The 12,767-nt window shown below is 44.3% G+C and overlaps 1 protein-coding gene across 5 annotated transcripts in view; it reads left to right on the top strand.

Annotated features, from left to right (window-relative positions):
• TNRC6B (trinucleotide repeat containing adaptor 6B) overlaps positions 1-12,767 on the top strand; it is a 256,123-nt gene that overhangs the window by 224,798 nt on the left and 18,558 nt on the right. For all 5 annotated transcript variants that reach the window (XM_044229097.1, XM_044229095.1, XM_044229099.1 and 2 more), the window contains 3 exons: positions 9,905-10,036; positions 10,310-10,405; positions 10,575-10,764. In XM_044229097.1, the coding sequence (XP_044085032.1) occupies positions 9,905-10,036; positions 10,310-10,405; positions 10,575-10,764 (418 nt within the window). The remainder of the gene's footprint in view (positions 1-9,904; positions 10,037-10,309; positions 10,406-10,574; positions 10,765-12,767) is intronic.

Raw genomic sequence — 12,767 nt, 5'->3', positions numbered from 1 at the left:
TGGGCATCTCTGTTAGGAGGCCTTACAGGCACTTCAGGTCAATGTGTCCAAAACAGAACATGTAATTCCATCCCATACTCCCTTCTTTTTTTTTAAAGAAATATTTGTCTTTTTCTTAGTTTTGTTTTTTTGGTTTTTTTTAAGATTTATTTATTTATTTGAGAGACAGAGATCACAGGCAGGGGCCGGGGAGGGGGGAAGCAGGCTCCCCGCTGAGTGGAGAGCCCAATGCAGGGCTCAATCCCAGGACCCTGGGACCATGACCTGAGTTGAAGGCAGAGGCTTTAACCCACTGAGCCACCCAGGTGCCCCCCCATACTCCCTTCTAAAACATCCTCTCCCTCCAGGTCTGTGGCGCTCCCATCCTCCAGGTGCTCAGGCCACAGCTCTTGGAGCTGGTGCTGAGTCCCCTGAGCTCACATTCAGTCCACCCACAAATCCCCCTTCAGAGCTCTGTCCCAAATCTGTTTCCTACCACCTCTGCTAACAGGACTCATGGCAAGTGACCACTGTTTCCCTCCCAGAAGTGGCCTCCTGATTGGTCCCACCCTGCCTGCCTCCAGTGTCTTCTCCACCCAGCATTCTGGTAATCCTCAAAAACTACACGGTTCAAGGTGGCCCTCCACCACCTGAATCCTTGAAATGTGACCAGCGGGTGGAAGAACTGAAATTATAATTGATTTAAACTTAAATAGCCACACCTGGTCTGTGGCTACTGAACGAACATTCTAGATGGATCACCGGAAGTTAAGGGTAAATCATGTTACCACTTTATCCTCTCCCGGCTCCCTCTCCCTGAGAGTACAAAGCCAGCTCTTTACTGTGGGTTTCAGCGCTCGTGGTCACCTCCCCACCCCGGACACCTGCCACTCTCCCTCCCCATTAGCTCTGGCCTGTCTAGTCAACGTGCCCTAGGGCACCAGGTGTGTTCTGGAATGCTGTTCTCACAGATTGCCACAGGGCTCCATCCATACTTCCTTCAGATCTCTGCTGCCCAGGCGCCTTCCCGGAGAGGCTCTCCCAGGCCGGTCTGTGGACCCTACAGCCCACCCCGGTCACTCTTCCCACCCGCAGGCGTGTGCCGAGCTTCACAGTGGCCGAGACAAAGGATCTGCCTTTGTTCACTGGTGGATCCTGAAATCCACGACTGCGCAGGGCATGTATTTTGAGTAAATACATGACGAGTCATGGGAAGATGCATGTCAGAATGATTAGGAAGTGGAATTGTTCGGGAAAGCACAGTTCACTTAGTCTGAGAGACCTAAGGCTGCCAGTCTCTGTATGACCTATGATCTGCTCTGTGTAGAGAAGTATTTGTGTTCTCATTTTCGAGATATATTCATTTAGCAAAATATGGTTAACGTTTATTTGATGCATAAATGGGGGCAGAATATTAAACTGTAGAAACCTCAGGTTTTTTTCCTCACATTTCCATATCTTAAAAAACAAAGCAGTTGGGTAGCTCTTTCTTTTTTTCTTTCTTTCTTTATTTATTTAAGTAAAGACAGTATAATAACCGCACTGAAAGTTTGGATAACGGGAAAAAAAAATTCTTCCAGGAACCCCCGACCCAGCTGCAGTGACAGGGATTATTTTTACAAAATCGCCTATTCATACCGTTCATATACTGGCATGGTTTCACATAATGACATTTGTGGTCACTGTATCCTGCTGTTTCTGTTAACTTTGGGTCATACCTGGTAATTTCCCTGTTACAACATAGTCTTCTATCGATCATCTGTAACGAAGAAGGCATAATGTTCCATCGGGTAGATTTACTTTTATTTCCTGAAACATTCTCATCCCTATTATTGGAAATTAAATTGTTTCTAATTTTTCACTGTTAAAAATAATGCAATAGAGAAACCCTTATCCGTAGATCTCTTTTTAAAAATATTTTATTTGTTTACTTATCTGTTTGAGAGGGAGAGAAAGCATGCATAGGAACAGGGGGAAGGAATAGAGGGAAAGGGAGAAGCAGACATTCTGCTGAGCAGGGAGCCCAGTGGGACTTGATCCCGGGACCCCAAGGTCATGACCTGAGCCAAAGGCAGATGTTTAACCAAATGAGCCACCCAGGCGTCCCATCCATAGATCTTTTATGCAGCCTTATACATCGATCTGTGCCCGTGTTATTTCCAACTTCAGTTGCCCAGAAGGAAATGTATGGGTCAAAAGACATGAACACTGAAATTTTTTAATGTATAATATCAAATTTTACATCCATTTTAACTGCCTTATCAGGGCAGTCCATGTGTAATGTGAACCTGGAAAGGAGACATTGAAATTCACCTTTAAGATTTGCTGCAGGTGGGAAATAAAGCTTTGCTTGACCTTCCAAAAAAAAAAAAAGATTTGGGGCGCCTGGGTGGCTCAGTGGTTAAGCCGCTGCCTTCGGCTCAGGTCATGATCTCAGGGTCCTGGGATCGAGTCCCGCATCAGGCTCTCTGCTCAGCAGGGAGCCTGCTTCCCTCTCTCTCTCTGCCTGCCTCTCCATCTACTTGTGATTTCTGTCAAATAAATAAATAAAATCTTTAAAAAAAAAAAAAAAAAAGATTTGCTGCAGGTGTTCCAGGTCTTGGGTTTCTACCTTGTCTCTTTCCTCCTGTTACTCAAATATTCCGAAAGTAACATATTCTACCAGGCTCTTGTCTTGCTTTAAATTGCTGTCATTTTGCACCTGCAGTGCTTCAGTAAATGCCATATTGACTCCAACTAGATCTTCCTTTTCTCCAGCCCAGCTGGAGATTGAAGGGCTTTTAAACCAGAATAATTAAATCCCTGCTACGGGAATGTGCAAACCTGCACTTTAATTACTCTGCAACCCAAGCATGAACAGCCATTTGCCAGGAGCCTAGTGGTGCTTCTCTCTGGTCCTTTTTTTTTTTTTTTTTTTTTTTTTAAGATTTATTTATTTATTTATTTGACAGAGAGAGAGAGATCACAAGTAGGCAGAGAGGCAGGCAGAGAGAGAGAGGAGGAAGCAGGCTCCCTGCCGAGCAGAGAGCCCGATGCGGGACTCGATCCCAGGACCCTGAGATCATGACCTGAGCCGAAGGCAGCGGCTTAACCCACTGAGCCACCCAGGCGCCCTCTCTGGTCCTTTTGTATTCATCGGGGAAGGGCAATGTTTAGTCTGGGGAAGGGAAAAGTTGGGCAAAGCTGGATAGGAAGTCCTTGAAGGTAACCTTTCTAGTCTTTATGACTGTCAGTTTATGGCACATTGGAGTTGCTGGCCTCCAAATTAAATTTAAAGAATAAAACACCTTGGGGTGCCTGGTGGGTTAAGGACTCTGCCTTGGGCTCAGGTCCGACCTGAGACCAGGACAGGATGGTCTCAGGTTCCTGGGATCCAGCCCTGCATCGGGCTCTTTGCTCAGCAGGGAGCCTGCTTCCCTCTGTCTCTCTCTCTCTCTCTGCCTGCCTCTCTGCCTGCTTGTGATCTATCTGTCAAATAAATAAATAAAATCTTAAAAAAATAAAAAGAATAAAACACCTTGTGTTAGCATTTTTTTTACAGTTCTTTCCGTGTCTGTCTATCTTTAAACAGTATAGTTTGACTTTGACTTTTTTTTTGCGTTTTATGTAACAAAAACATGCAGTATGTAGCCTTCTATGACTTCTTTCACTTGACAGTGCTTCTGAGATTTCCCCGTGTTGATTTGGGCAGTTTGGGTCATGTAGTACTCTGTTACATGAGTATACCATCGGTTATTTATCTCTTCCACTACCAGTAGACATTTAGGTCGTTTCCAGATTTCTGCTATTACAAGCAGTGCTGCTATGAATATTCCTATATTTGTCTCCTAGGACGAATTTGTTTCCTAGGGTACTGCTGGATCACACGCATGTTTTACTTTGAATGGTGGTTTCTTTAGCTAATTTCAAGGGATAGGAATATTGGAGGTGGGTGGGAAACATGGGCTCTTGGCAAACCATGGCATACGTTCTCAAGACTGAAGAGAAATGGGTTGATCAGCAGACTAGCCCATTTGTTAAGTAGAGCTTTTAAAACTGAACGGAGGGGCGCCTGGGTGGCTCAGTGGGTTAAGCCCCTGCCTTTAGCTCAGGTCATGATCTCAGGGTCCTGGGATTGTGTCCCGCATCGGGCTCTCTGCTCGGCAGGGGGTCTGCTTCCCTTCCCCTCTCTCTGCCTGCCTCTCTGCCTGCTGTGATCTCTCTCTGTCAAATAAATAAATAAAATCTTCTAAAAAAAAAAAAAACTGAACGGAGAAGTGGGAAGAAAGGAAGGCTCTGACAATGGCTATTTCTTTGAGAGGTTGGCAGATTGGAAAACAGAATAAGCAGAATAGATTTCCCATGAATCACAGAGTCCTTTCCCTTCGAAAAGGAAATGAGAAAAATGCTGATGGCCTGGGAGCAGCACTGTCCCATAGAAATAGAGCACAGATCACATAATGTAACATAAGGTTTTTGGTATCCACATTTAATAAGATAAAAAGAAACAGGTAAAATTCCATTTAATAATATATATATTTTCTTTTATAAGATTTTTTTTAAATTTATTTATTTGACAGAGATCACAAGTAGGCAGAGAGGTAGGCAGAAAGAGGGAGAGGAAGCAGGCTCCCTGCTGAGGACCGAGCCCAACACAGGGCTTGATCCCAGGACCCCAGGACATGACCTGAGCCGAAGGCAGAGGCCTTAACCCACTGAGCCATCCAGGCTCCCCAACATATATATATATATTCTTTAACCCAGCATAGCTACATTACCATTTCAACCTGCAATCAGTGCTTAAAGGTTATTATTGAAATTTTTACTTTTTTTTTCTTTTTTTTAAATATTAAGCCCGGGGCGCCTGGGTGGCTCAGTGGGTTAGGCCGCTGCCTTCGGCTCAGGTCATGATCTCAGGGTCCTGGGATCGAGTCCCGCGTCGGGCTCTCTGCTCAGCAGGGACCTGCTTCCCTCTCTCTCTCTCTGCCTGCCTCTTTGTCTACTTGTGATCTCTCTCTGTCAAATAAATAAATAAAATCTTTTAAAAATAAATAAATAAATAAATATTAAGCCCGTTGTCCTGGCCGTAAAATCGGTGTGGAGGCACAGTGCACAGGAGTGGATACACATGCTGAGCTCACAATTGCTAGGCCTCCAGCTATTAACACAGAAAATCCAACAAGCATTCCCATTGGTTGGCAACCCTCAGCATCTCTTAGAGAGTAGAGAGGAAACAGCTGGGAGAACTGTAACTTTAACCCAAAATACATCCCAAAATGACAGCATTGATAGGCTAAGTGAAAGTGGCTGAGATCTTGGAAGAAAATGAGTTGGTGAGCCCGGACAGGAAACATGACTTCAGATATTTCTAGACTAGAAAGTATGAAAGGAAAGGTGGGCAGGTATTCTTGAAACTGGTAGAGACGGGGACTCAGAAGCACCAATTTAACTTGGTTATGCTAAAGAAAGATCCAGTGGAAAGACCCAGTGGGTCTCTGGTGAGAGCTTTCTGATGACTCAGATTTTATTTTATTTTATTATTATTATTATTTTTTTAAGATTTTTATCTATTTATTTGACACAGAGAGAAAGATCACAGGTAGGCAGAGAGAGAAGGGGAAGCAGGCTCCCCGCCGAGCCGAGAGCCCGATGCGGGGCTTGATCCCAGGACCCTGAGACCATGACCTGAGCCGAAGACAGAGGCCTAACCCTCTGAGCCACCCAGGCGCCCCTGACTCAGATTTTATTTTATTTTATTTTATTTTATTTTATTTTTTAAATATTTTATTTATTTATTTGACAGACAGAGATCACAAGTAGGCAGAGAGGCAGGTGGAGAGAGAGAGCTCAGCTCCTGCTGAGCAGAAGCCCGATGTAAGGTTCGATCCCAGGACCCCGGGATCATGACCTGAGCCGAAGGCAGAGGCTTTAACCCACTGGCCACCCAGGCACCCCTGACTCAGATTTTAAAGGGGTCTTTTCAAAAGATGGAAAGTAAGGGTAGCAAGCAGGGATGAATATGTGTAAGAGTGTGTTGGGGAATTGCAACATAAACAGAACAGCAAAACAGCAGGCATATTGAAAGAGCTTTCAGCGTTCGGTTTGGTGCGGTTCTGGTGACTGGGAAAAGAATCCCTGCTTTGGACTACTTGTATTTGTATTAAATGATTAAATAGAAATTAAATTAAATGAAAATAAAGTTTTTACCACTTTTGTCTTCTCCATTAAGAACAAAGATGTTCAACCAAAAGGGTTAAGACAAATTAAATCCTACAACAGAGAAAGAATTTGTGAAAAGAATTGCTGAGCCCTTCTGTGATCTTGGAGGAAGTCTGGGGATCTTCAAGGGGAGTTTAATAATGACAACTCCTCTTTCTTGCACAAATCCTGAGTTTTTAAGACAAGATGAAGGCATGTGGGGCCAGAATATCCCCTTTACCACTGAGAAAGCTGATCTTGGAGTATGTGAGCTTCCTAATCCTGAATTACAAACTTAGACAGCAATAACTGGAAGAGGGCAACCTTCCCTATAGGTTTACTGCCAACAAGAAAGGGCAGGATGCCTGGAGTGTGATGAGAAGGTGAGTCCCCCTCCCCAACAAGGAAGTGAGGAGAATGGGGATGTTTTTAAAATAATGTTTTTGAAACAGTAAGGGAAGTGGCTTAGACTGATGAACTTGGTGCCAATTCTAGGCAAGATTCTAGACTAGATATCAAAAATACAGCTTTTTGAGCGTCTGTGATAGGAAATCAAGAATCGTAAATTTACTAATAAGTCTTAACTGATTTTCTTTATTAATCGGTTAAAAAATCGCAGATTATAAGAATGATAGAGTTGTTGTCAGAATCCTTATTTTGACAAGCCATTTGACAAGCTGTCTCTTTGTTTTAGATAAGATGTATAAATGGAAGTTAAGTGCTGAAACAGTTGTGTGGATTAGTAAATGATTGACTGTTCCCAGCCCGATCACTTTCTATTGGAAAGAAGTTTTTACTGACATACTACTAGGTTATCTTAAGCTCTATCACGTTGCAGATTCCCACCAACGACCAGATAGGGAAACACAAACTGGGAATAAGTGGAATAATAGGTTAGAAAAGAATTCGGCGGAGTGACTGTTAATAAGTTAAAATATCATATTCACGGGGTACCTGGCTGGCTTACTATGTGAAGCGTGCCAACTCGATCTCAGGGTTATGAGTTCCAGCCCCACACTGACTGTAGAGATTACATTAAAAACTTTAGACAACTGAGTGGCTCAGTCAGTTAACTGTCTGCCTTTGGCTCAGGTCTTGATCCCAGAGTCCTGGGATTGAGCCCCACATGGGGCTCCCTGCTGAGCAGGGAGCCTGCTTCTCCCTCTCCCTCTGTTGCTCCCCCTGCTTGTGCTCGCTCACTCTCTCTCTCTGTCAAATAAATTAAAAAAAAATTTTTTTTTTTTTTTAATTTAAATCTGGTGCGCCTGGATGGCTCAGGTCATGATCTTAGGGTTGTGAGATCAAGCCCCATGTCAGCCTCTGCACTAGGTGTGGAGCCTGCTTACGATTCTCTCTGTGGGATGTTTGGGTGGCTCAGTTGGTTAAGAGTCTGCCTTTAGCTCAGGTCATGATCCCAGGGTCCTAGAGTTGAGCCCCACATTGAGCTCCTTGCTCAGCGGGGAGCCTGCTTCTCCCTCTGCCTCTTCTTCCCCTGCTTGTGCTTTCTTTCTCTTTCTCTCTCTCAATATCTGACAAATAAATAAAATCATTTAAAAAAATTCTCTCCCTCTCCTCCTTGCACTCACTCACTCTCAAAAAAAACAAAAACAAAAACTCTTCCTAAAAATTAAGTCTTAGGTGCGCCTGGGTGGCTCAGTAGGCTAAAGCCTCTGCCTTCAGCTAAGGTCATGATCCCAGGACCCTGGGATCGAGCCCCACATCGGGCTCTCTGCTTTGCGGGGACCCTACTTCCTCCTCTCTCTCTCTCTCTCTCTCTCTGTTAAATAAAAAAAGAAAATTAAGTCTTAAAAAAATAAAATACCTATTTAATAGGTATTTATCAAGCATCTACTATATGCCATGTACATAAAGATAAGATCCTAAGTTCAAAACATAAATTAGTACAATTCAACCTGCTTAAATATTACATAGGAGAGCAAAACGTAAAAATATTACAGATTTTAATTGACAGTAAGTTTAGTGTGTGATTGGGAGTTAGGGTGCGATCATCATAGAAACGGAGATCTCGGGTGTTGTTAAATAGAAGTCTGGCTTTTAACCGAACGGTTAGTGATGGCCAGGTCTACTTAGTACTGGACTGCTCTAGAAAATGACTCTCTCTGTCTTGGGCTGTGCATTGAGAAATTGGATGAGATACGCATGAAAGAATTCCTCATGTTTAGTCTGAAGATGAGACACAAAGAGCTGTAATCATCTCTCGACATTTGGAGAGCCGTCCCTGTGGAAGGATACGAGCATTTATGAAGTGCAGTTCTAAGCCTTTGATGTGGATTAACTCATAACATCCTCAATCACCAGAGTTAATATTATTATTCTAATTTTGGAGATAAGGAAAATGAGGCTCAGAAGGGCTAACAGTCACACACCTTAGCAATGGGAGCCCGTGCAGTCTGCCTGCAGCCCTAACACGTGACCAGTGTGTCGCGCCCCCCCCCCCCACCATGGAAGGTTCATTTTGTTCTCTGTGGCACCAGCTGATTCAGTAGGTTCGGAGAACGAAAGTGCAGGGAAACTCACTTCAGCTCCGTGCAAACATCTTAGACCAGTAGTCTGAAGGTGCGAGGGAGTCTTTTCTCTGTCCCTGAAGGTTCTGCAGCCCAGCCTAGCTCACTCCTGAAGACCGTGGAAGGAGCAGGTTGAGTCATCTGACCTGTTAGGCTCCTTCACTCTGCCTCTCTGTGCCTCCCAGTATTTGGTGTGAGAAGTCATGAATTGAAACTCCAGTGTCTCTGACCTACAGGCTAATGTATATTCCTTATGTGTATAACAAATACTTTTAGGCATTTATTTATTACTTTTGTGAAGTTTGATATACTTTGTTTCCGTTTCCAGTAACAATTTCTTAGGTAAAAGTCGTATTGTCATTAAAACTTTTTGTCTTGCCAAAGTATTCCTGATTGTAAGTTCATAAATTTTATTGTAGAAAAATTGAAAAACCTAAATAGAGCATTTAAAAGCTCTTTTTCTTTTAAAAAAAAAAAAAAAAAAAAGATTTTATCTTGGGCTGACAGGATGGCTCAGTCAGTTAAGCATCTGCCTTCTGCTCAGGTCATGATCCTGGGATCCTGGGGTCAAGTCCTGCATTGGGCTCCCTGCTCATCAGGGAGTCTGCTTCTTCCTCTTCCTCAGCCTGCTACTCCCTCTGCTTGTGCTCTGTGTCTGTCAGATGAATAAATAAAATCTCCTTAAAGAATTTAAAAGCAGGGGTGCCTGGGTGGCTCAGTGGGTTAAAGCCTCTGCCTTCGGTTCAGGTCATGATCCCAGGGTTCTGGGATCGAGCCCCACTTCGGGCTCTCTGCTCAGCAGGGAGCCTGCTTCCCCACCCCCTCTCTCTCTGCCTGCCTCTCTGCCTACTTCTGATCTCTGTCAAATAAATAAATAAAATATTTTTTAAAAATTTAAAAACAAAATAAAAGGATTTTATCTTTAGGTAATCTCTACCCCTAATGTGGGGCTCGAATTTAGAACCCCCAAGATCAGGAGTTGCACACTCCCATCGACTGAGCCAGCCAGTTGCCCCTAAAATTAGCTCTTAACTATCTCACCACTCAGAGATAACCGTTGTTAACACTTTAGTGTATTTCTCCTGATCATTTAATATTTTCCACAAATACTTGTCAAGGAAACCATGGGTGCTTGTTTTAGACCTATTAAGACCTTCTTACAGGGAAAAAAAAAAGTTTTATTGTGGTAAGTTCTAAAAAATGCATCTTTTTTTTCTTGTCAGGTTTCTGCCTCAATGCTCAAGCAGTTTCCCAACAGTGGCCTGAACCCAGGTCTTTTCAATGTGGGGCCCCAGTTGTCTCCTCAACAAATTGCCATGCTGAGCCAGCTTCCACAGATTCCCCAATTTCAGTTGGTGAGTAGCAGGTTTTCCTCCTATAGCTTAAAAAAAAAAAGGCTATTTGCTTTTTTTCCCCCCCTTTTACTTTGATTTGCTTCGTTTTATGCATGTTTAAGGGTCATATGAGCTCAGCTAGAGGTAGATGTGCCCAGTAGACCAGGAACTGGGTGGTCCTTCCCTCCTAGACGCTTGATTCAGCCACTGTGCTTTGGTGCACAGCTCCCTAGGGCGTCTCAGTAAGTCGAGCTCAGGAAACTTTGCTCCTCTCTCCCCTCCCCTGTTTTGTAGGCATGTCAGCTTCTCCTGCAGCAGCAGCAGCAGCAGCAGTTGCTACAGAACCAGAGGAAGCTTTCTCAAGCTGTGCGCCAGCAGCAAGAGCAGCAGGTACGCGGGTTGGCAGGGTCCCTCTAATGCTCTGTGTGAGCATTGCAGCTCGGGGCCTCAGCGCCCAGCACCAGCCACCTGCGGTCTCTGCTGGGAGGGTCGGGGTGCTGGCTTCTCATGTGTCCGTTTTCCCTCCGGTTCCCCCTCGCTCTGGCCTCCTGGCCTGCAGCTGGCTCGGATGGTGAGTGCGCTCCAGCAGCAGCAGCAGCAGCAGCAGCAGCAGAGACAGCCTGGCATGAAGCACTCGCCCTCTCATCCTGTTGGGCCCAAGCCACATCTGGACAACATGGTACCCAACGCTCTGAATGTGGGGCTCCCAGACCTTCAAACCAAAGGGCCAATACCTGGATATGGTTCTGGTAAGTGGTCAGTAGTGCAGATCACCTTTAACAAAATCCGCCAGTCACGCGCTGAGCCTCTGGTAGAGCTCGGTCCTCCTTAACCCCTGTTTGCGCAGCAGCCGCACGACAGAGAGAAGGATTCTCATCCTGGCCTTACAGCCGAGAGCCGAGAGTTCTGATGGTGTCTGAAAGCTGACCACACGATGAGTAAATCTCAGAGCTGTGCTTCCGACTTCTCTGGGTCCAAGGGAGTCTTTTACTGTTTTCAAATGACAACCTGCTCTTCTGCCATCAGGAATTTTTTTTTTTTTGTAAGATTTTATTTATTTATTTGACAGAGCACAAGTAAGCAGAGGTGCAGACAGAGGGAGAGAGAACCAGTCTTTCTGCTGAGCAGGGAGCCCGATGCGGGGCTCGATCCCAGGACCCTGGGATCATGACCTGAGCCGAAGGCAGAGGTTTAACCTACTGAGCCACCCAGGCGCCCCTGCCACCGGGAATTTTTGAAAGCCAGTTGAAACGTTTGTTCGCGCTGTGAGTGCCACACGCATCTGAAGTTATAATCTGTTAGAATATGTACAGGCTGAGGTGTTCAGCTCTACTGATAAAAGTTCCTTCTTGTGGAGAAATAGAAAACTAAAATGAAGCTCGGGAGACAAACTGATAGAATTCTTCTGATATTAGTATTTCATCTGATTTAAATAGAATTAGCTCAAGTAAGGTTATACCTTTGACATTCATCAAGAATTTGTTGGCAGGCAAACGGTAGCTTTTTCAGAACCGGGGAACGTGTGGTAAGCAGAATCCAGTCCGTGAGGCAACAGTGACTTAAAAATAAAATGTAAAAATTAAAAAGGTACCACACACTATAGCGGGTTTTTTCTCAAAGTGATAAGATTTAGGTTTTATTTTGGTAAGGAAAATACTGTTCCGTGCAAACTCAAAAATAAGAGTCGGGGAGACCTGAAACCCTTGGCTCCTAGGAAACAAAGTGACTCTGGACGCATAGCCCTGCTCTCTGCTCTACTTCTGTGGGGTGCACACTGCCTGCTGAGTGTCCACGTGCGGAGAAGAGCAGGGACTTCCAAGGATGCTTTGATCCTGATCCTGGATAGTTTTAAGGGAATTAATTTCCAGATCCACCAATGGCATTGTTTCTTTAAAATGGTCTGATTGAGAACTGACTTAAATTCAAAATAACCTTTCTTCCACTTGACGTAAAAGAAGAGCAAACTCTCCACCAGCTCCTGTCTTATAAGGCCTGCCCATCTTTGGTGTAGAAATCCAGGGTGCTAAGCAAGGGGGAAGCCTCCCATGATGACTAAGGAAGGTGTCATTAACTCTGTGTTTCCAGGCTTCACTTTCCCTTTTTTTTTTTTTTTAAAGATTTTATTTATTTATTTGAAAGAGAGAGATCACAAGTAGAGAGGCAGACAGAGAGAAAGGAGGAAGCAGGCTCTCCTCTGAGCAGAGAGCCTGATGCCAGCCTTGATCCCAGGACCCTGGGATCATGACCTGAACCGAAGGCAGAGGCTTAACCCACTGAGCCATGCAGGCGCCCCCAAGGCTTCACCTTCTTACAACATTTTCTGTTAAGGATGAAATGAAATAAGAACTTGGGCATTTTGGTATGTGTCCAGTTCTTGTGAATTTAGATGCCATATATGATAATAAAGCAAGGTAGCTTTGCTTACTCCATCCCCTTTTGGCAAAGAGTGTGTGGTTCCCAGAGTAGGGTCTAGTTGTACAAAGCAAAGTGGACATCTGGAAGTCCTGGGCAGCTTTTCCACATGTTGAAATGCACAGTTCTTTTGAGCTCTTCAGTCTCATGCCCTAGGGCCATGTCTTAGGTGGAAAGAAAAGTATCTTCCAACAACTTGAGCAACATAGGTTAGTGACACAGATACCCTTAAGTACACATTTTTTCACAATTTATCAGATAAAACCTGTGAATGGACCTCTTACGTGCTTTTATTTAGGCTTTTTTTTTCCCTATGGCTGAAGGATCAGAGTTTTTTTTT

The sequence above is a fragment of the Neovison vison genome, chromosome 12 (assembly GCF_020171115.1).
Source record: "Neovison vison isolate M4711 chromosome 12, ASM_NN_V1, whole genome shotgun sequence".
Classification (NCBI taxonomy): domain Eukaryota; kingdom Metazoa; phylum Chordata; class Mammalia; order Carnivora; family Mustelidae; genus Neogale; species Neogale vison.
The sequence above is the reverse complement of the archived record's forward strand: the minus strand, read 5'-3'. Positions and strand labels throughout refer to the sequence as shown.